General features: G+C 40.7%; 1 protein-coding gene across 1 annotated transcript; it reads right to left on the reverse strand.

Moving 5' to 3' along the window:
- Positions 1–528: 528 nt before the first annotated feature.
- Positions 529–22,475, reverse strand: EEF2K (eukaryotic elongation factor-2 kinase). Its single transcript, XM_010010781.1, has 17 exons — positions 22,230–22,475; positions 18,017–18,117; positions 16,371–16,431; positions 15,488–15,525; positions 13,020–13,191; positions 11,052–11,201; positions 9,432–9,564; positions 8,436–8,563; positions 7,631–7,832; positions 7,288–7,355; positions 6,476–6,553; positions 5,634–5,696; positions 4,633–4,767; positions 3,218–3,406; positions 2,696–2,820; positions 1,263–1,441; positions 529–638 (listed from the first exon to the last, which is right to left on the reverse strand). The coding sequence occupies exons 1-17, from the start codon at positions 22,473–22,475 to the stop codon at positions 529–531; spliced, it is 2,178 nt and encodes a 725-aa protein (XP_010009083.1).
- Positions 22,476–22,701: the final 226 nt, after the last annotated feature.

Consider the following 22,701-nt stretch of genomic DNA (forward strand, 5'->3'; position numbering starts at 1 on the left):
CACTGTAAGGATTCTATCTGGAATTCACTTGAGAAGAACAACAGAAGTGCCCACAACACCAGTGTAAAAGAATGGGACTACTTATTAAAATGAAGAGCTGCATGCTTAAATTGAAAATTTACACTCACATGCAAATTTGGTGAGATACACCAAAAATGAAGAAGAAATGCTGAGAATTTAGAAAAATGTTTTTTTTCTGCAAGGAGCAGAAAAAAACCCGTAAACATACTGAACATTTGCTGTGTAAAAAATAACATGTGAAACCTAAACAAAACAACCAGGCCCCCCTGTTCTAACAGTTAAAAAAATACAAAAGGTCAAGTGTGTCTGTATTATTACAGCTTTAAAACACCAGCTATGCTATGGCACCCTACATACCCCTTACAACTGGATTTCTCCCCTCAAAAAAAATTAGAAAACTAAAATACCAAAAAAGAAACTGGTAACACCACATAAAATTACATCTTTTTTGTTGCAAATGCAGCAAGTCTATAAAAAAATATATACAAGAACTGCTCAATTGCATTGTTATTCTTCCATCATTGCCCAAGCCTCTTCTGCTTTTTGGTAGTACTGATTTGCCAGTCTGCCTTTCATGGCTTCCATTGCTGCTTCTGCTGCTTCGGTGTACAGCTCACCTAGAAGAAGAAATAGTATCAGTTGTGTTGACAGGGTAAAGAAAAAACATCTCTATCCTGAAGCAATTAAAGGACAAGACCAGAAATTGAAGTCAAAACTACAGGGTTGGATGTATGCATCTATTCTAATAGTGTCAGCAGAGTCACCTGGGAATCTGGCTTTTCTTATACAAGTGCCTGCTCATGGCTCTTCAATGTATTTGGAAGGATTTGAAACATGACTGGCCTGTAGGATCCCTCAAGACGATTCTAAGACTTAAACACCTGACATGTAGGTTACACAACAACTAAACCAATGTTGTGAAGGACCTGGGAGTCATGGGTGTAACTCAAAATACAAGCAGCAACCTGCAGTTCAGTGGCCTGACACAGTGTGAAGGTTGCTTGCTAGTGACTCAGTGTGTCACAGGTTTGGACCTGGCACTGCCTACTGCTATCATCGACAAGATCTCTTTCTCCTTGCATCACCCAGCATCATTACATCTTCAGCCACAAACCTGAGGATACCAATCCTCAATATGTTTTCTAACAGCTGAAGCAGTTAATGTATTTTTAGGGTACATTTTTGGGGAAAAGGGAAGGAAAAGTAGGATTATTAATTAGAGAAGCAAAATGGGGCCTCACCTGATCTCTGTGGATCCTTATTCAGGTGAAACCCTCCTGTCATTAACATCTCCGCTTCCCTGGCCAGGAGCAAATACCGGGGCTCATCCTGAGTGCCATCATATTCACCTCCCTCATCGTAGTCAGTCATGTTCAGTGCAGCATTGTACCAGTACAGCGCCTCCTTCCAATCCTGTACTCTTAGGTTAAAAAAAACACATTTTAAAGATGGTTACCATAGGAAACAAATGTACTTTGCACTGAAAAGTCAAAATTCAATTTTGCACTAACTTCTCAGAGCCTTGAAACTCTCCAAGAACGCAAATATTCTCATGCAGGCTCACTAACTGCACAGCAGCATCAGGTCACTATATGAAGACAAGGCTGGGGCCACTATATGCAGTAATTACAGAGAAGAAAGTGTCAGAGTGAAGCGCCTTGCTGAACTCCCGTCAGAGCTTCATTGCTTGTTGTATGGTTTTGGTCTGGCATTTATATTTGTGAAGATAACTGATTTAGAAACAATCTGAAGTTGCAGAGAGTCTTGTTTCATAAATATTTTAAAACCTGCAATTCCATACAGAGAATGCTCAGTGCACTTCAATGAGCAGCTTAAAGTCATTTTAAATTTCACTATTGGCAAGAGGTTCACTGTTGTGCGAACCAGAACACTCATGTAAATAACAAAGACATGCTACATTACAAAAGCAGAAAAATGATTATCATCATCAATTAACAAAATTAACACACCTCCACTTTTAGAAACTCATCTAAAATGCTAAACCAAAATAATCTATCAGTCCAATCTCCTGTGTAAGCCTTTTAGCAAATCACAAGCTAGTTCTCACAGTCACAGTACTGCTCCTGTCAAGGTAGTGCTGGCCAAACCAAGAGCAACTTAACAAGGTAAAAGTATTTTCAAACTTCTTAAAACTTAGGATCATTCTTAATTAACGTTAACATCCTCAGCACTAAGACCATGTTCCTGTGAAATTTCCATTCCTACTTCTATCATGAGCAGCAGCGGAAGACTACAACTGTGACAGATCCTTCATTCATCTGACTGCGTCTCATCTACAGTCACTTTACGACTGGTGCTTGTTTCTCCTGTCCCACAGCTTCTTTCACAGCAAAAAAAAAAGTGCTTTAAAAAATCATGAAGGAGGACACATGGCAATTGTAAGCGCTTTTAACTTACTTTTAGGCTACTAAATCTCCAAAAGAATTCCTGTGTTCATTTTTTTTCCACTGATCTCAGGATTTTCACGTACACACAGTATCCTCACACCTGGGTAATTCAAGTTTGAAGTAACTCCAACACACTATTTCATAGCATTACTTATGACATAACAGTTCTTTATGTGAATGAAAGATACGCAGCAAGTGCTTCTCCCATTGCCCTCCCCTCTCAGTGGAGCTTCCACCAAGTTAAGTTACTCAGTCATGCACAGTACCTGTCTGAACCAAGATTTACACCTGTATCATATGCTCTTGCTACCAGAATCATGGAAGGTCGGTCTCCAGCTTCTGCTGCTCTCAGCAAGTAATCAAATCCTTTATTCCTGTTTTCCTTCGTGGCCTAGTAAAACAAACAAAACCTTTAAAATGCGTGTTTCTAAGTAAAACTACCTCTTCCTTCCTCTAACACTAAATGCAGTTTTTCCAAGTCAGTAATAGCTGCAAGTTTTTAGTATGTCTGAGATAGAGGCCTAGCCAAAAGAAACCAAAGCTGAACAGTAAAGATCACTTCAGAAACTTCCCAAAGGTATGCATTAATCTTCTGGCAAAAGCAGACGCAGGCAGCATTTTTTTGCTGCTTTGCCTAAGTCCTTAATTACAACATCATCTATTTTCTCTGAAGAGGCTACAGAATACTTGCGGATATTGTTTTGTCTCCATTTCCTGCTATTGTTATGTTAATTTTACAATGGACCACAATTCTGCATTTTAGCATTTTCCTTGATCTTTCTGATTACCTCTAGAGTGACCTCAGAAAGAATGTGATGTGGCAGCTGAGCACACATGAGTCCTAACCCAACGATGGCTTCCAGCTCCCCGCAATCTGCAGCATGCTCCAGGTGAAACAGGGCTGACTCCCGATCCCATTCCTTGTCTTTCTCACAGAAACGCCCAGCTTCATGATAGCGGACCATGGCCAAATGAACCTAGAACACAATTGTACAAGAGAGACAAGTATCAAGTATAGATCTGATTGTTCAGGAGCCCTGTGCCCATACTCATGTACAAAAATACTTCTCTAGGCAACTACTTAAAGCTAATCACATACCTCTGACTGAGCAGAGGGCTAGTTTGATAACACACAGACTTGAAGCCTGACTTGTGCCTGAACAGATTAAACAGGCAAAAGCAATGATTATATCCCATGCAGCTGCCTCTCCAGTTATGGAAGTTTAGACACATACAGCTTTATAAATTTAACTACTGAGAAAAAAGAAGACCTAATTCAGCAAGACAGTAGCTGCCACAACATCTTCCCAGATCAGTGTGCCCTTAACAGCATCCCAGCAGGTTGCCACACCAGAACACCAGATCTCAGGGGCATGTCCCAGCATATCTACTTGGGACTTGGAGACCTTTAAGAGGGAGTCACAGTTAAAGGCGCCCAGCCTGCAACTGCCTAACACACCAGACAGCAGGGCAAACAGCACTGAACAGAGGTCACAGACTTTAGGTACAGCAAGGGTCATCATAAGAAAGGAATTGACCCGAGGCATAGAAAAACCAAGGTTATCCAGGGAAAAGTCCTCATAACACTGAAGTCTTTATTGTCAGTGGGGCAGGATTTCATTCCAAACATGCTATGGGATTTTGAGGAGTTTTTTTTTTTAAAAATCTTCCCTCCTTAAGGAAATGGAGGTTTCTTCTCAAACTGAACAAAAGGTTTGAGAACATCTAAGGCTTTCAGGATGTTCAGGAAGATCTACTCTGTGTATTTTGAGTGTGGGCTTAAGCCCACACATAAACCCAAACTTAATTCACATTTGCATTTTCTGGGATAGTCTGGAGTAAAAAAAGATTTGGTCCATGCTGCCTTTTTTCAGGAGCCCAACCCTGCCTACTTGCAAGGTATGTGCGTCATGCATATCTTATGTATCCTATGTATTTTCTCTGAGTAATGCCTTGGGAAATGCAGACGAACCAACAGCAGGGTCCTTCCCAAAGGAGCCCAGATGTTGTAAGTCTAAAAGCAGATGGAATTCATGACTTAGATGTCCCTTATAAAAATATGATTAGGTGTCAGAAAGCTATAGACATGTTATTTGTTTTCACCTTCACAAATAACTCATGTAGGGCAACACCTCGATGTAAATAATAAATACAAGATGTTTTTTTCCAGTTGGAGAGAACAGGATTACTAGACCCATCCTACCTTCCCAAGGATGGACTTCCCAATTTTCTTTTCAAGTTCTAGTGCATTGAGCCTCTGAATTTCTTGGGCAACACAGGATGGTCTGTGGATATGGACTCTTCTAGAGTTGTACAAATTCAATTTCTCCACACTGATCTGAAACAGGAACATACTATTATTTCTACCCATAATTAAAATTTCCGTACTATTCAAATGGATTACCATCCAGAAATCAAAGCTGCCATTAATGTTACTACTTACTAGTAGTGACTTTCAAAAGTCATGTAGCAGTCATAGCTGAAAAAATGGTTACTATTCTTCATTAAAAAAAACAGAGTAAAGCCCTCTATCTCTAATCTCTACATCAAGCATCTTCCATAAATGACAGCAGTGAAGCAAAGCATGATCTTTAAGTTCTGAATCAGAAAAAAGGTACAAAAATAAACACCCAAACCAGTCATATTGCAAACACTGAGGTTATCCACGCACAAAACATTTAAACCCATAGGATTTAAACAGAGTAATTTAAGTTTATAGCCACAGAAACAGTTACTTTGTAAAAAGACACAAGAAGGTCTGGTTTTCCCTAGCTGAGATAGATACACAGTGAAGAGAGCTACTGTCATGTCTCTCAAACACTACATGTTTTTAAAGCATCATCTAACCACATAGGGGATACAGTTCCAAAAATAAAGTGCAGGAACAAAATATAATCTAGTTAGGCAGAAAAAACCCCCACATAGAACTAGAATTTTTTTTAAGTGATAAATCTATGCATAATCACTAATTTATGTCAGGGATCAGTTACAGAGGTGACAATTGGTTTATAACAGTAATTCTTTAACTGGAAAATAAAAGACAAAACACAAAAAGGAAACAACCGTGGTAAGTTAATAAACATTATGTAGCTGAAAAGGAAGGAAAAATTACATCTGAATTAGTGATGTGAAGTTAGATTGCAGGGAAAAAAGGACAAGCAGAGTGGCAAACTCATAGTCTGTGAACATTTCTGCTTTATTTACCCTTGCAGAGCTTCCCAAACTGTCTTCATCAGATTCATGTCTTCGGTTGTTGTTTGAATGGCCCTACATTAATGTAAAGATTTGCATCATTTAATTTGCAGTGTGTGCCACTTATCCCTCTAGACTACTCCTATCCAGAAAAATTTACAGTGACAATGACCAAAATAGCTTCCACTGGATCCTTTTCTCTCAGTTATATCACAAGATACAAAGAAACACACTGAAATGGTAATGAGTATGGCACACCCAGTTTTCAATCCTGGAAACTGGGTATCCCATGATAAACACCTTCCTGCTTCAAAGCTGACAAAAGGAGTAGTATCTTTGGAAGCAGCATTCTCTTTCCTATCTTCTAATTAAAGATGTGGTTAAGATCTTCAGGTCAAAAAGCGTTTACTTAAAAAAGTTTGTATTTTAAAGGAGTAACTGTTAACCCACAGGAATTCTAAAGTTGCATATTAACTTATTAACTGACAGCAACATTAACTCCTCACCTATCTTAAGGCATATAAAGTCACAGAAAGTAGAGAGGGTAGAAGAGTCTGAACACAGAAAGTATTCATGGATCCCCTATGACAAGAAGCTGGTTACATTTCTCAAATGCAATACAGAACACTTAAAAAACCCCGTAACAGTATGCAATCAAATGGAATGTCTCCTCATTACAAACAGTCTTTTTCCTGTTAAAGTATCACTAACATTCTCAAGATAAGTAATTTTGCAACACATGGGAATTTCTTTACAAAGTTTAGATCAAGAAGGATATAAAAATAAGATTCTTATATGAAACAATTCAAGTATGAACAGGCCCAACTCTGCTAAACCCAGAGTCAGGTTCTTACCCTCTCTCTATGATCCAGATCTTCTAACTCACTTCTCTTTTCACTGGGATATCCACTATCTCCACCATTTTCAGAATCCTACAGAAGAACAGAACAAAACATCACAGCATTAGCACTACCCTTTGTAAGGATCTCAGCTTGACATTTCCCAGAGAAAACCTGCTGCTCATTCAGTATGTTGGAAGGATATATTGGATGATTGTATGGTGCCCTACCTCTGACAGGCAGAACAGGACTTAATGGCCTGGAAGGTACTGCCAATTCTGTGTTCTTAGAAACAGAGGGAAAAAAAACAAGGACTCACATACTTTATCAAATGAAGAGTCCATTCCATACAGTTTTCAGTCTTCAGTGGCAGCCAGTTAAAAGATAAAACAGTAACTGACAGCACCTGGTACTAAGGCTCTAGTGTTGGAAAATTCCCATTGCAAACCTACTGCAGTCTCCTTAGTGAGGTCCCTTAGTATCCCACAGTACCAGTATTTGCAGAGACCTAATCAATTGGGATTCTGTGTAGCTTTGGCACAGGTGCCAAAGACACAACATGCTGGCAGGGAACAGACACTTTATTTGTCTGCCAAAATACATGAGCTGTAAATAAATACCTGGAGGGGAAAAAAATAATGAGTACTATTTTAAAGTAAAACCTTCTTCCTTTACTAGAAACAGCAAATGCAGATAATGTGACCTGCAGCACTGAAAGCAGGCAGAGCACCTTTATGTGCCCTAGGTGAACAAAGCCTCCAGGCAGCCCTTTAAAGACACATTCATTGAGGAACTGCAGTCTCATTTTCTGTTGGGAAGATACTCACCCTTTGGTTATCAAGCTGATCATAGTCTTTGTGAACAAAATTATCTACTTCATTGAACACAGGCCAACCTAGGAAGAAAAATATTTGTTTCTTATGGTAAGGATAACATGCTTGAGGAGAAAACTCTGGACACCATCATTTTACTGCAGTCTTTTCACAGAAGCATCTGTACATTAATTATCTACATAAAAGTACTTTTAGTTTTATTTCTGCTCTAAAGGGGAATGCCAGAGACTATTCTGGACTAAACACCACATGCTGTTGTGTTTAAAACCAATAAAACGAAACAAGTCACTGTCAAATGTTCAGGAACCCAAGGAAATTATGTATGAGGCTCACTCACTAAGCATATCCATCTTTTGGCTGTGAGGGGTTGCTGAGGAAGGAGAGCAGGGCAGAGAGTCAAATGCTACATCGCTCATGCTTTCATCTCCAGAGTTCTCAGAGAGGCGGAAGAGCAGAGGGGGTCGGCTACCAGAGAGTGTCCTCACCCGGCTGCTGCCACATTTTTCCTCTGTGCCACGGAGAATTGTTTGAGCAGATTCCTTGGCAAATTAACAAGAAAGTCCCATGAATGATGCTTCTCTATATTGTAAGCATGCTACATAAGACAACATTAATGTTTAGTAGGAGTCCTCTACAAAAGAGGGCATATAAATACACACATTTATACATAACTATTTGCTTTAAGAAGTTCTACACTGCAAAAAAATACCAAGTCCTGGCACTGTTACAGTTAAAGAGAATTCTGTTTAGGACTGAATGTCATTTAAAGCATTTAATCAAGTCCCACTGATACCAGTTGAAACTGAGATCAATTCAAGACAAGCAGTTCTGTTCTTTTTATTCTCCCCAAATTAGATTTGTGAGATACCAAGCTTTCAAACGATTTCTGCATTCAAAGATATACTTGGTCCTAAAATACATATGTTACAAGATTAATTAATTAATGTGTTAAAAGATTAATGAAAGCTACAGCATTAATTCAGAGACAAGTATGGATAAGACAGCTTTAAACTGAAGTATTAGTGATTAAGGTGGCTTTATTTGCCATGTAAATAGCACATTTCAGTTTTATTTACAGTGCCTTCAAAGTTAGACTAAACCAGTCATACTGCTTAGCTACACTTTTTGCATCAAGCACTTACAAGCAATTTTTTACTACAGTCCAAGGCATCTTTCTCTTTGGATGAAAGATCAAATGGTGCAAGCCCCATACTCTTGCAGATCTTGTTGCAGGAATGAGAATGGAAGAACAAGGCCATACCTCGAACACCTACAGCATTAAGAAGTGAAGAATGGTTTTACTCAAAATTTACACAATGGTTTATGTATTTAAAAGCTGGAAGTCCCAAAGCATTTTCTAAAAAAGTCAAAAGAGAAAGAAAGAGAGAAAGTGCTTTGTAGCACAACAGCTCAACCCACTTCCGTTTTATTTTAACACCTGTAAAGGCTTTTCACTCTCTGAGAAAGGTCAAATGAAGTCCACAGCATCCTCAGAAGCTACGTATGCACAGGATATACGGTGGTGAGGCACTGGAATAAGTTGCCCAAAGAAGTGGTAAATGCTCCATCCCTGGCAGTGTTTAAGGCCAGGTTGGACAGAGCCTTGGGTGATGTGGTCTAGGGTCAGGTGTCCCTGCCCATGTTAGGGAGGTTCGACTAGATGATCTTAAGGTCCTTTCCAAACATAACCGTTCTATGATTCTATGATATAATAAAAAATTAGTTTGGCTGCATCATTGAGAGACATGCCTAAATTTGATCCTGCTTACAAAACTTGCCGTTTCCTATGAACAACTTCATGTATGGATACTTGAAGCTTAAAAAATATGCAAGGCTTATTTCTCCACAAAATTAAAGGCCATGATTATTGCTCTCACACTGTAGGAAGCTACTTAATTTCATTACTCATTTTGTTTAAGAGCAGGCCAAGAGACCTCAGCCAAGACCAGCTCCCATTTTAAATCTGTCCTTGCATGACAGTTGCCCTCTTCAGGGACTCCTTACAACAGACTTTCCCCAGCTGTTTTCAAGACCCTCAAGGCAGCCTGCTCACTCAGCCATGTGGTGGCTACCGAGCAGACAGCTAGGAAGAGAAAGTAAGCACCCATGAGCATGTGAAACAGGATTATTGATTTTACCTAGGTTGCCATCTCCAAAATCTGTACCGTTCTCTGTATGGATCTGAGGGTCCGTGTAAAGATCTCCAACTCCCTGGATGTCAACAATAATGAGTTGGTGTCCTGAGCGCTCAAAGGTGAAGTGACTAAAGGCCTGGGAAGAACCATAGAAGACATCTGAGAAAACTCTCCTTTGATCTACTGAAACCAGCAACACCTACTGACCGCTTATAAATGGGTGAAGAGGTCTGTTAACTGTATTAGTGAAATATAACTGGTATTAACATCACGATGAAAGCAGTGACAGACTAAAAGCATGTAGTAGATTGCTTCTCCAACCTGTACCCACTTGGAGATGGGCTAAAAGACTTAGGGTGAAAAGCAGCAGTGGGAACATGCAGGGGAGAGGAGATTGCTGTATTCCTCCTTCCTGAGATTCTGTTTTCCACTACGGCCTTCACCTTAAGTGGGGAGCTGCCTGGCAGAGCGAACAATAGTAGGCTCTGAAGCAAGTGCAGAATAATTTCTGCATAAACATCCTGGCTGTGGCTGTGGATCTCCAAGCTCTGCAGCCCTGGCACTCTACTTCCTTCTGCCAACAGGCAAAGCTCTGCCACATTCTGAGAGGAAAAAAATCCAACAAACACAACCAAAACACTGAGCATCCCCACATGTCCTCCTTCCCCTGCTATGCCCTCTTGGAGGTCCCCTGAACAGCTGATCTGGCTCTACATTGGTATATTGGATAATGAAATGCACATCTGTACTCTTCAAATGTAGCATTTCAAGAATCAGGTATAAAAAGCCCTTCTCTTTGGCATAAAGCTGAGACATCAGGAATCTTCCGGGAAGGCCTCCAAAAAAGTGCTGCCAAGACTGGGGGAGGTGACTAGTGGTGACAGACAAACATTTTAACTGCAGCAAATCCCATGGAACATTTTGTTCCCAACCTGTGAAAGCATAGCACTGATTCAGTGTACAAAAGACATCCTGGAACATAAACCCTCTGCTTACATTAGGCATCACAACAAATACCCCTCAAACCCCAGTAAAACACTCCTTTGCTGTGCTGACCACTTTGTATTCATTTGCCAGTAAACTTCTTTTATGAGATCCAAGAAATCTGTAGTTTTTATTTCTATATGCAATCTCAGATTCACCTATTCAGAGATTGTAGTTGAAACAGCCCCCCCCAAACCAGATTCTATATGCAAATGGACTAGGCTTTTTATTTATACGAGTTGGATATCTGCCACCTCCTTTTCCATGTTACATGAGGCACCAGAAGACTATTTAGTACATAGTACATGACAGGTCTCTCTCCCTGCCTTAATTTGAAGAGAGTCTGAAATACATTGATTCCTGCAATTTTAAGTAGAGTCAAAGGGCTTAAGGTTTCCAAGAGTATTAACCATGTTCAACTTAACTAAAATCACGAGACACTGAAATGCAACGGAGCAGCACTTGGCACTTGAAAGAGCAGGCCCCATGTAAGGGGCAGACATAGTGCAGAAAGAAAATAATCTGGCATTGTACTGGCAAGCCTACAGTTTCTTTTCCTGGCAGCAATGCAAGACCTCTAGATGGAGCCAAGCAATTCCCTGCAGCAGACTCTCCAGAAAGCATTAAACAAAGCCTCACTTGTGGGGTAAGACGAATGTTGTCATCTCGCACAAATCCAGAATTTGAGTTGTATTTGATGTATTTGCCCTCAATGTAATGTTCCAGGTGAAAAAGAGGCTTTCCAGGTCTGTTCTTCATTTCGATAATACACATCTGTACTATATCCACCTGGTGAGGGAAAGAAGACAAACAATGACTAGTAGAATACTGTCTTCAGATCAAAATGTGTGTGTGAATCCTCCAGCTGTGAAAACTTTCCCAGTGAAAGAACCTGAACAATTGCAAAGATCTGTGTGTTTATCAGACATATAAGGGGGTGGAGGAAGAGTTGTGTGCTGCTTAAGTTATTGGAGGGATTCCATAAATTAAAAGTGACTTCAAAACAGCTCACTTCTGCAACGCATCCTTCCCAAAAATTCTTACTAAGTGTTGGCTTTCCATTTTATTTTTGTGGGTACCTTAAGAGTACCCTTCAAAGAGTGTTACCCAGAGAGTACTGCACAACTTGAAGAAATGCCTTTTCAGAGGAGGACTGAAGACATCTACCATTCAGGCACTTCTGTATCCTGCCTCACCTCCTTCCTGTATCCCATACACATTCCTGAAGGAGAAACCATCACAACTCTCAACAATTTTGTTTACAACTTTTCCAACATGGCATTTAACACTTCTAGATTTCTAGAGTCCTCTCTGTACAGTTCACTCTATACCTCAACTTGCTGTTGTGAGACAGATAATTATTAACTAACCCTCATATAGGGGGCAATGCACGTACTTCACAAAAGGACTCATTTTGGATATTAAGTTGTTAAGGCCCCCACACTGAGGCATTCTTCTTGACACAAGCATGTTGTCACACGTCACACACAGTCAGTGGCAGAGCCAAGAGCAGGTACCAAGATACCACAGTGCATGTACAGCAGCTTTCAAGCTGCCTCTTCCACTTACTTGAGGTCATAGTTACACTCAGCCAGTCAGTACCAGCTGCGGATTAAAGGGACTTGACACTTGACTGACACACACCATGGACATACTCAACTAAGAGGAGCTACTGGCTGGGAGTGACAGTTGCAGCCCTTCATCCCTGCACTTCAGTTTCTTGGTTTGTAACAAGCTGATTGCTGCTGGAGGTGTTTTTGTCCAGGATGCAATGGTAACTTTGACCAGCAGCTATCCAACCGACTACCATGGAAAAGGACAAAGCTATGCTGGCTGTACATAATGTTTAGCATGGATTCCAGAAACAGAAATACAGTCAGTGAAGGAGTAGAACCACCTCTCCCTGAATCCTATGTGTTTATGAACATCCCTAGCACAGAGGATGGGAACTTCTCTAGATACTATGAGCCTAGTCTCTACATTCCAACCACACATACATCTTCATGCTTTGCACTTACACAATGTGCTCCTATTGTCACCAAGACACCTGAAGGAAGCAAAGCCACAGTTATCTTCATTTTTTTGAAAAATTACTGACCACTCCTTAGAAATCTGTATTTGAATAGTTTCAAAAAGTTATTTATGTTTCCAGATCTTAAAAAAAAAATCAATACTAGTTTAGGTGCTTAGACAGGTTTACAAGATTTAAGCGTCTACATTCTTGGAGCACTAACAGTTAAGTGCTTGCTGAGACTGCTGCTGGCAACAAATTCTGTGACATCTCTGGTTATCGCAAAAGCAGCTGGGCAAATATCTAAAAGAGCAATACAAACACCATTTTATTTGGGTCTTCAGTCAACAGATGAGAACAGTCAGACATTCACAAACACACAGCCCCCTAACCCTGCAAACATAAAGCAATTTCTGTATTTACTTCATTAAAAATCATCTATTATTTAATGGAAAACACAGTAGGGCAGAAGAATCTGTCTAAACAATAAAATTTAATGGAATGCAAACAAGTAATTCCCTCTAAATTCACTTGAAAACTAATTTAACGGGAGAGCAAGACTGCATCTTTTGCTTAGCAAGAACTTTTGAGTGTACCTGTTTCGGTGGCTTGTGCCGGTTATACTCTTCTCCCCAAAGTTTTGCTTCCATCTGAAGTCGGACATCCTCAAAATACACATCCCTGCCCACACTCTCTATGTATTGCTTGGCAACATAGTTATAGGCACCTTTCCAGTTCTGTGTGTGTAAGAAGTTGGACAGCTTTTTCCTGAAAGGCAAATCAATCGTTGGTGAAAGGTAAACTAAGAATTTTCATTCCTCTTTCCCATTTCTTTGCCTGCATGGACAGAGTGAGGCCCTAGATCACCATTACCCTCAGTCATCCACGAGATAGTCTAGCTGCAAAGTGCAGCACAGGTAGAGGGCAAGGAGAAAAGCAACATCCCATATGAATGGCTGGGATGTGCCAAAGTGCCTGTTTGGTTTGACTGTAGCTACTTCTACTCTGAATTTTCTCTTTTTCTCATTTCATTTCCCGCTCTGCTCCCCTCAAACATGGAGTATGAAGGGTTGGTGCCACCTCAATGCCCTGTTCTAATGTCAACAATTATCTTCTGCAGAAATTAACAGGGAGTGGCCTTTCAAATGAACTGAGAGGAGAAAAACCTCTTATTATAATAAGAGCAAACTGATGCCTTCTCAAAACTCAGGGGTGACTACTCAGTATCGCACATGCTCCCAGGAGAACTGAAGGGGAAAGAGGACTATGAAGAGTATCTAGAATAAGGCATGCCTGGCTACCCAGCAGTTCTCATGCACTGCTCAGTAACAAATCACGGTTCTCCTGGTGCCATGGCAAACGGTACATTTTGAGAAGCTGGTAGCAGCACTCAAACTCTCAACCTTCCCCTCCTTCCTTTCCTCTCTCCCTCCCAAGACCTTGGTGCAGAGGTCTTAGTACAGGGGATGCTCTAAAGGCAAAGCAACTTCAGATTGCCTGTCCTCCAGCAGGGATGGGCAGTCGCTGTAACAGAGGCCTTGGAAAGAAGGCACAAGCAAGTGAGGAAAGAATTTCAGGGAGGACGTGAAACCTTTCCAGTTCTCCTAAGAAACATTTCTCTGCATAAAACAAGCCAGCTCATGTGCTCTTCCTAAAGCAAACATTCTCTGAAGTGCATTGAGCCAAGTGCAGCTAATGCTGTTGCTGTCATGACTAAAGACTTGCAGAGTTGCAAAAATTTAGAAGAAAGAGCTCCAGATGGGAAATATCAGTGCACCACTGAGAGCTATGGAAAACCCAGCAGCAGGAAGCTGACATACCAGTTCTTCCTTTGTACAAAAGGTTAAGCCAAAGCTGCAAAGAAAGATTTTTGTTTATGGCACTACTCAAGACACTATGTAAAGGGGAATTTGGTAAATAACAAGAGCTAAAAGCAATGTCAGCAGACTGAGATTTGTTACTTCCTAGGCTTCATTCACTGCTATTATCTATCTGGTTTTGCATGAACAGAGCCTCCAGAATGAACTGATACTGAAATAATGCCAAACTGGAGGACTGAGGGTTACTTTTCCTCCTTTTTGCTCAAGTGAAAAACACCACGTTTCTGTCATTCAGGAGTTTCTTTCTGGACGTGAAACCAGATGTGAAATGCAGTTTCTCTGGATACCGCAACTGGAAAGAAGGGGAACAACCTTAAACACACACATGAACATTGTCCAGGAAACATTCATTTCTAGAGCCTAAGAAGGGGGGTAGTATTCTAGCGTGAACTTACTTACAGCTGTATCATGCTCATACCTGCAACCATATTTGTTAACACGCTCTGAGGAAAGAAAAGCTCCTCCTCTGCCTTCCCCCACACTTTACCCTTCTAGGGTGTGTAACTGTTAGTGTTCAAGCTGTGCCTTACTCAGAACAAGATTACTCTGGCGCATGTGATCTGAAGTAAATTCTGAAGGGATAACCTTCTTCACCAAGGGAGGCATTTCAAGTTGAGATTGCACCATTCAATTATTCCCTCCCCTTTTCTCTGCCTAACTATAGGCCTTCAAGTTACCCCTCAGGCTGCACACACCTTTGGCCTTGTATCAAATTCAAACATGTTTTAGCACACCAAGAACACAGAAACAAAATAGCTGCTTCTGTCCTTTTATGAGTATATTCCTTCTAAGAGATTGTGGAAATAGCATAAATTTTTTAATTGTTAATTTTCAGGATGATTATACTTGCTGGAATGGGACATGACTGCATATTATCCATCACAACTGCAGTTCTACTACACGCAATGGCTTGACTTTCCAAAGCAAGTTCAGTGGATACTGCACCATGCTTGCTTGTTCTTCCCTTACAAGAATCTTCTGCTTTCTGAAGCCCACACCCTGTGCTGCTGCTGAGGTTGCACAGACTGGAATAAACCCATCAGCTATGCCTTTCTAGCATTTCCTAGAAAGCAAATGGGGAGGCAAACTTTACACAATTTCCACCACACCTCAATGAAATTCCAGTCACCATAGAAGAAAATACTGCATGGAGACCAACAAAGATAAAGCCAGCAGATACTTACGTTCTGAAACACTCTCGCATTGCTCCACGGCCAAAAGGCTAGAGAAGAGAAAAAACAAAATCAGAGCATGGCCATTTCCGGAGAGCTAATTTCTAACTAGTAAGACACACAAACATGTCTTCCCCTTTATATCCTGCAGAAAGTAGTTCTCAAAACAGGCTCTATATAATAGCTATCTCATTAAAGAAAAGTGAAAACCCACTGGCAGCATGGGTAGGAATCTGGGGAAAAGATAGTATCTCATGGAAGAGACATGATACATCTTTTAAAGAAGCTGTTTAAATTCTGTCTCCAGTTTGGAGTCAGCTCTGCTATGACTGCCTAGAGAAGCTAGCTTTGCAGACCTCATATTCATTGTATTTAGGCTTCCACACAGGATGTGCCAGAAAAAGCATCACCTCCACAGATGCCAGAAACTACATCAGTAGCAAGGTGACTCCAACATACCACCAGCCCCACAATTTAACTAGGAAGCAACCAGTAGCTTCTACCCTCCAATACTTAAAATTCAACCAGTTTTCATCCTAAAAGCAGAAATTATCTGGAAGCACACAAAATAGCAGGACTATTGCTAGGCTGTGAGATGAGGCCAGCAGGAAATGGGAGGAAGATCACTGGGAAAGGAACAAATGCCTCATGATGCTGACAGGGAACGGCTGACTCTATGTTCTGCCCTACTCTGGGCAGAAAGTGTGTTTTGGTGTCTGCTGCTGGGACACCAAAACATAATGGCTAAGCCAAGGAAAAAGAGACGTAGGAGAAAAGAATGACATTGCTACTTGAAAACTTCTGTATGAGGAAAACATCTTGCTGCCACCATTCAGTAACAGGAAGGAAATGACAAACTGGCTGGTAATAAACATGAAGGACAGTGTGATCTTACTTGTGAAGCCATCTTGATGAGGACTTCATCTTCAACCCAGTCCCCAGTAACTGCGTTGTACCTGCAACATCAGGAGATGTGCCTCTTAAAAAAATGCAGAGAGAACCCAAATCCTCATATCCTCAGTGCCTATCCTTCCTTATCTCTAGCTGACTGCTAAGTGCTGCTGCCATCCAACACAAAAACTTCTAGTCTTCCCACCACACTCCTGCCCTCCTTACTTTGGATGAGAAAGAAGAAACATGTATAGCTCTTTGAAGAGACACCAGATCCTACTGACAACGAACAGACTCCACTACAGAAGCTAAACTTTTGCAACACTGCAAATTAGACTTTATCTGCTTTGATGTTTAATCTCCTCTGTGATGCCTCAGCCGTACTCTGGGGACGGAAAGAGCCTTACCCAGCCCTACAAACTGGACAGGTTGTCTCCCCCAGTCCTGAGCTTGCATAAACCTGGTTCTGGCTGGGGATCTGCTGCAGGACTGTGGAAGATGTGAGTAAACTCAGCACCAGCTGTGGCTGTTAAAAGCATCAGGGCCAAGAACTGCCCACCACTGCACCAAGGGAGGAGTAAGTCTGCACAAACCTGCGATACTACAAAGAGTATGACTGTGGTTTCTCCCCACCCCCTTAGCTCCCAACACAGCAAAAGCCAAATTAAGAACCACAGTGGTTGAATCACCAACACGACCGTTTCCAGACTGATTCCCCCAACCTCTATCAAGTACTTCACACACGTAGACACCCCATACACCCCCTTTATATATTCTCTATCATCCTAGTTTGCAGCAGACAAAAGAGGTGGAAATAGGAATATCAGAGCCATTTTAATAGATTATTTGAGTAGCCCTAAATCAATACTATCACTTACTTGTATTATAAAATATGCAAACTATTTCAGGACTGTGTGGCTGACCAGGGACAGATACAGTCTATGGGGAAGAGAAGCACTGTGTGACCGTGTCACATGACTGGAAGGGAGCCCTTGCCAAACACTGACACTAAGTGGTAATTAACTGGCCTCTAACTACTACCCCTTCTACCAGAAACCTGTGTCAGCAGGGTGAACGTTTTGGCAAAGCCTGTGCTAAAGCACTGAGAATACTTTAAGGGCCAAACTCAGTTTCAGCACGTACACCATGCTGAGCTATTCTGAGCTTTAGAAGGATTTAAATTCCAGCCACATGCAGCAATACTGCATGGACAGGCAACAGTGAAACTGCTATTTTAGGAAAGGCACAGAGTGTTATGTTGCTTTTTTTCTAAACTATTTAAACTAAGTATGCTGCTTTCTTTATTGGGATTCATTTCCTTATTAGATTAAGTTTACAGCATTAATAAATCAACCAGAAAATACTTCTCAGCCTTGCTTCCTGTCTACATCATGGAAGCTCACAGATGTTCTCCCACCTAGGCGGGAGAGCAAGAGAACATGACACTGGTTTGCTGGAAGGTTTATTTTTTGATGATGTGCAGTATTTATGTATTCCTGGAAGATTCAGTAAAGACACGCTCACTCTGGGCGTTATCAGAAGTTCTCCAGCCATGTAATTACACATATACTGCACTACACAAGCACAGCCCTCACATAAACCAGCACATTCTGTTTAACATCAGCATTAAAAGCAGAAAGACCCACAGACCTGTAACGAGTGGCGTGTTCTGTCTCAATGTCCTCAAGATGAAATTCTGCCCACGGATCAGGCATGTGCTTAGCTTTCTCAATAGCATGTTTCCAGGTTTCCTGAAGAAGTTACAATTGGTAGGTTATTGATAATCAGCAGCAACTCACAACAACAACATTTTCTAGAACACATCAGAATCCCCATGCTATGGAGATGTGCAACTACGTAAGTCCCCAAAGCACTACGCAGATGGGGACCAAGTGGTACAGTGGTACACTGACATTTTATAGCTCCAAATATAATGAAGCAGTTCAGAAATACAAAGCATCAGGTTTCAGTTCAATTTGTGCTGCTGTAAAGTTACTGTGAAGAGAATCTGACCTAGTATATACCAAATACAATTTGCAAAACCTACTGTAATTTGCAAATATCTCTAACATAGACTAGAAGCAGTGATAAGGCACATCTAGACAACATTAGTTCACTTTTGCTGGTTTGATTTTTAACCTTTTTGTAACTAACAGCACATGCTGTTGGGTAGATGCGTATGTTATGCATACGTGTAAGCACAGAATGTCCATCAGCAACAGATCAATATGGACAAAAGTTCTGTATGCCCCAAGGCCCCCAGATTGTGCTCAGCGTAAGAAAGAAGAAATGAGAATACTGTAATATTGGATTATTATAGCAATTCCAGACAAGTAGCTATTTCAATGTCCACCAAGTCAGCAGTAAATAATCAAAGTAGTTTTCTGGAATATAAACAGTCTTTCTCTACCAGCCAATTTAGATCCTTTTCTGTTAACATCTTGATCTCCCTCTTTTTACACTGGACTGTTCTGAGAGAACTGGAGATATGATCCTGTGATGTGCCACATGCCTTCTGCAAGGCAAGCAGGAGAAAAGGCCACTGCACCCCTGCCAGTAAAGAAATACTGAGCTCTGACATCTTGTTACTGCCTCTGACTGAGTTTCGAGGATGCAGAAACAGTAACTCTTACACTTTTTTAATTTAAATCTCATTCAAAACTTTAAAAGTACAGTATAAATTGGTGCCAGCAATGACATCAAGGAAGTTTCTGAAGCAGCTGAGCTTTTACACTGTTCATTATTTCAGCTGTAGCCTTGCATACCTTGCAAACAATTTAAATGTTCCCCTTTCTGACAATAAAGCCAGAAAACAAACACAGTACTGCAATAGATGTTTAACAAGACATGCTGAGAAAGATTTTCTACATGTTCCATGAGAAAATGAAGCTCCCTCATATCATGTGATGATTCACGTTTCATACCGACCTGGGAACTTCCATACTTGAATATGTATGAAAGAAATAGGGAGAGAAACAAGTAGAACTGCGTGGTCGATTATCTATATCACATCACTCTTGAGTAGGGTCCCTTTCCAAAGGTGATCTGTGTCCATGCTAGGGAATGATTTAAACAAATTAATTACTTCTGCTTGTTCTTGTGAGGTGCTTTGTACAAAAGCTGTATTGTAATCTTCAAACAGAAGATGGACTTCATGGGCATGGGGCTAACAGTGCAATTTTCTCTTGCTGCAGGCATATGGCTGCCATACAAAGTAGATGTCTTGTATCCATTCTATTCTTGTCCACAGTAGGAAATACTGTGCGGAAACAACTACGGATATTCACTTTAAAAATGATCTCTCAGAGTAGAGAACAAAAGATGAGTATTATTTCATTTAACAGGTATCTTTTTTAGATTTGACTTGATGACTTCTATGGGCTGAGGCAAGCAGTCCTCCCAGAGAACAAAAAGGACGTAAAAAGAAAAGCAAACAAACAAACAAACAAATCTTAATGCATCTATTAGATAGATACGTGTTAACATTTCTTTTTAACCTACCCGACTATGGTCAACCACAGAGCCATGCTTAGAACGATGCTGTGTGTCATTCTAAAGGATGCATGAGAAACATAAAAGTAGGAAAATACAGGTGGTAAGACAAATGATTGACAAAGAGCCTCTGTTCTCTTCATTAATTAAACCAAAAATTCTGTTCTCTTTGTTAATTAAAACAAAAATAAGGAAAAGAAAAAGTTCTTCAACTTCATATTGTTGAAGAAAGAGTTCTTCAACAACACATATTCATGTATTGTTCACATCTGGGAACAAAGCTATTGAGGTAAACTGGCAACGTTTTAATCTCAAAACATGCTTGTTCATTTTAACATGTTAAAAGGGTCTTGCCTATGAATGAACTAATTATTGAGTCCTGCTCAGAGGCAGAGAGTTAGTAGCAATTCTTCTATCTGTCTGCATTTCATTATCAATGGCCCACACGACCATTAGCTTTGGGGTCTGACAGGCAGACTCTGATCAGACCAGGCTGTGGTGGTTTAAGACATTCTCAGTCCTGGTTGCTTCACTGTGTTGGAAGTCACCTTTGCTGCAGCTTAACCAGCAGATAGAGCCTTGCTTGCTCCACATCTCAACCCAATCCATTTCACCCGTGAGAGGAGCTAAAATGCCAGACTAGACCAAAGCACCGTGGAAACCAAAGCATGGGCACATATATTCTGCAAAAACAACATGGTATCTTAGGAAGAAGGAAATACTTGCAATATCTTAAGTCCTTATCAGTGACATCTCAGGGCACATGACTCAGAACTCACACTGCAAACCCAGAGGCAAGTGTTTAGTACATGCTTAAACACACATAAATGAAGACTAAGCTCACTGTCAGGTCTTAATTTGCTTAGTTAGCATACATTAAAGTCTGTCCCCATGTCTATACTAAATTTTACCCTACACCTTCTTTAGGAATATGTTCCTTTTAATGCCTCTATTAACTAGCCTTGATAAAAATCTTACTGTGGACAAGACAGTTTCACTTTCAATGTGTTACGTAGTATGTTTACCGTAGTATGTTTACCGACTGAATCACAGCACGGTTTGAGTTGGAAGGAACCTTAAAGCTAATCTAGTTCCAAACCCCTGGAGGGCAGGGATACATTCCACTAGAGCAGGTTGCTTAAAGCCACATCAACCTGGCCTTGAACACTGCCAGGGATGGTGCAGCCACAGCTTCTCTGGGCAACCTGTGCCAGCGCCTCAGCACCCTCAGGGAAGAATTTCTGCCTAATATCTCATCTAAATCTCCCTTCTTCCAGTTTAAAACCATACCCCCTTGTCCTATCACTACTTGCCCTTGTCCAGCTTTCTTCTCTGCCTCTTTAGGCACTGGAAGCTCCTCTAAGGTCTCCATGGAGCCTTCTCTTCTCCAGGCTGAACAACCCCAGCTCTCTCAGCCTGTCTTCATAGCAGAGGTGCTCCAGCCCTCTGAGCATCTTTGTGGCCTCCTCTGGACTTGTTCCAGATCTATGTCCTGAAATAAACCCTTTGATAGCTTTCCAGGAATAAAGCACGCATTAGGCATAACCAAGGTTTTAGACTATCTACTAAATGTTAATATTTGTATCAAGAAATCTGTTAATACAACACATTAAATCCTCATCTAGACAAAATCTAAGAGACATGCTCCTTCGTCACAAATGGTGCATATCTGGAGTATCTAACCTATACAGTGAATGTCACTGGAATGGAATTGAGGTTCCATTGCTTGGCCTGATCTGTGCAAATGGAGCCAAGTGGAAGAGGACACACTGCCAAGGAAGCACCAACTACAGCCCCTTTGACCTCTCTGCAATGCTGTGATTAATGTTCATTTCAAAAAGGGCAGATGCTGCTTGAGTACACTGTCAGGAACTACCGCCAGTGTGACACTCCACACCCAAGCACAAGAGTCAACAAGTTAAAAGCTCCCTGGGCACAAACTATAACCTAAAAACCTGACATTAAAATTGTGTTTGTCCAAATAAATATATTATGGATTATTATGGATTTTGCAAGCAGATGTAATAAAGTATCTTCTGTCAGGCCCCAATTCAGCTTACAGCAAATATAATCTTTTAAATCTCCCAATTAATGTATTGCTTTTAAAATGGTTTGATCATAATGGCAGTTAATCATTCACCTGGGTTCTGCTACCTTTGCAGATTAAGATCTCCCACTGAACTAAAAGGGACAGTAAGCAATTCAATGGCAGTGTCAGGCTACTGGCTTAATGGAATTAACTGCAAGTCTGGAAAAAATAGTCTATTTTTTCATTGAAAAGTGTTAGTTACAAGAGATGAAGCAGTTAGAGAATCTCTCATGCCAACTAAGTAAAACCAAAACCTTCTTGAAAGCTGGAGCAAATACTTACCTTAAAGCTAAACAAGTTTCCAGGAGAAGAGCTTGAACTGTACTGTTCAGTTTTTGCTAAGTTGCTACAGTAATTGTCAACTTTGATACTGGCAGACTTGTTAGAAACTGGATCATCAGTTATTGGACAGATAAAATAATTGTCTTCATCATCACTATCAGCATCAAGATAATTCCCAGAGTTGACTGTAGTTGATCTGGCATTATCAATCCCTTCCATACGAAAAATAAGGTCCTCGTCTGTCATGTTTGTGGGAGGTCGGTTTAACTCCTGCAATGATTAAACCCACCACCATTCCAATGCACATGCAAATGAAGGGAAGAAGCTGGGGAGGAGAGAAAAACAACAAAAAGATTGTTATTAAAAGAACAAATGATGCATGAAACTGATGTCAGAAAACTGTCGGCAGAAAAAAATCATTTGCATATGGCTCCATAAAAGTGATTCCCAAGTACCCACATGTGGTTTTGAA

This window comes from Nestor notabilis, unplaced genomic scaffold, assembly GCF_000696875.1.
Source record: "Nestor notabilis isolate BGI_N333 unplaced genomic scaffold, ASM69687v1 scaffold13413, whole genome shotgun sequence".
Lineage (NCBI taxonomy): Eukaryota > Metazoa > Chordata > Aves > Psittaciformes > Psittacidae > Nestor > Nestor notabilis.

Excerpts from the sequence above, each read along its gene's own strand:
- EEF2K (XM_010010781.1), bottom strand. The coding sequence starts at position 22,475 with ATGACAGACGAGGACCTTATTTTTCGTATGGAAGGGATTGATAATGCC. Across the intron at positions 11,202-13,019 it reads GGCACAAGCCACCGAAACAG|GTGGATATAGTACAGATGTG; the intron begins GTACACTCAAAA and ends TTCCCTCACCAG. Across the intron at positions 4,768-5,633 it reads GTTTGGGAAGCTCTGCAAGG|ATCAGTGTGGAGAAATTGAA; the intron begins GTAAATAAAGCA and ends TTCCTGTTTCAG.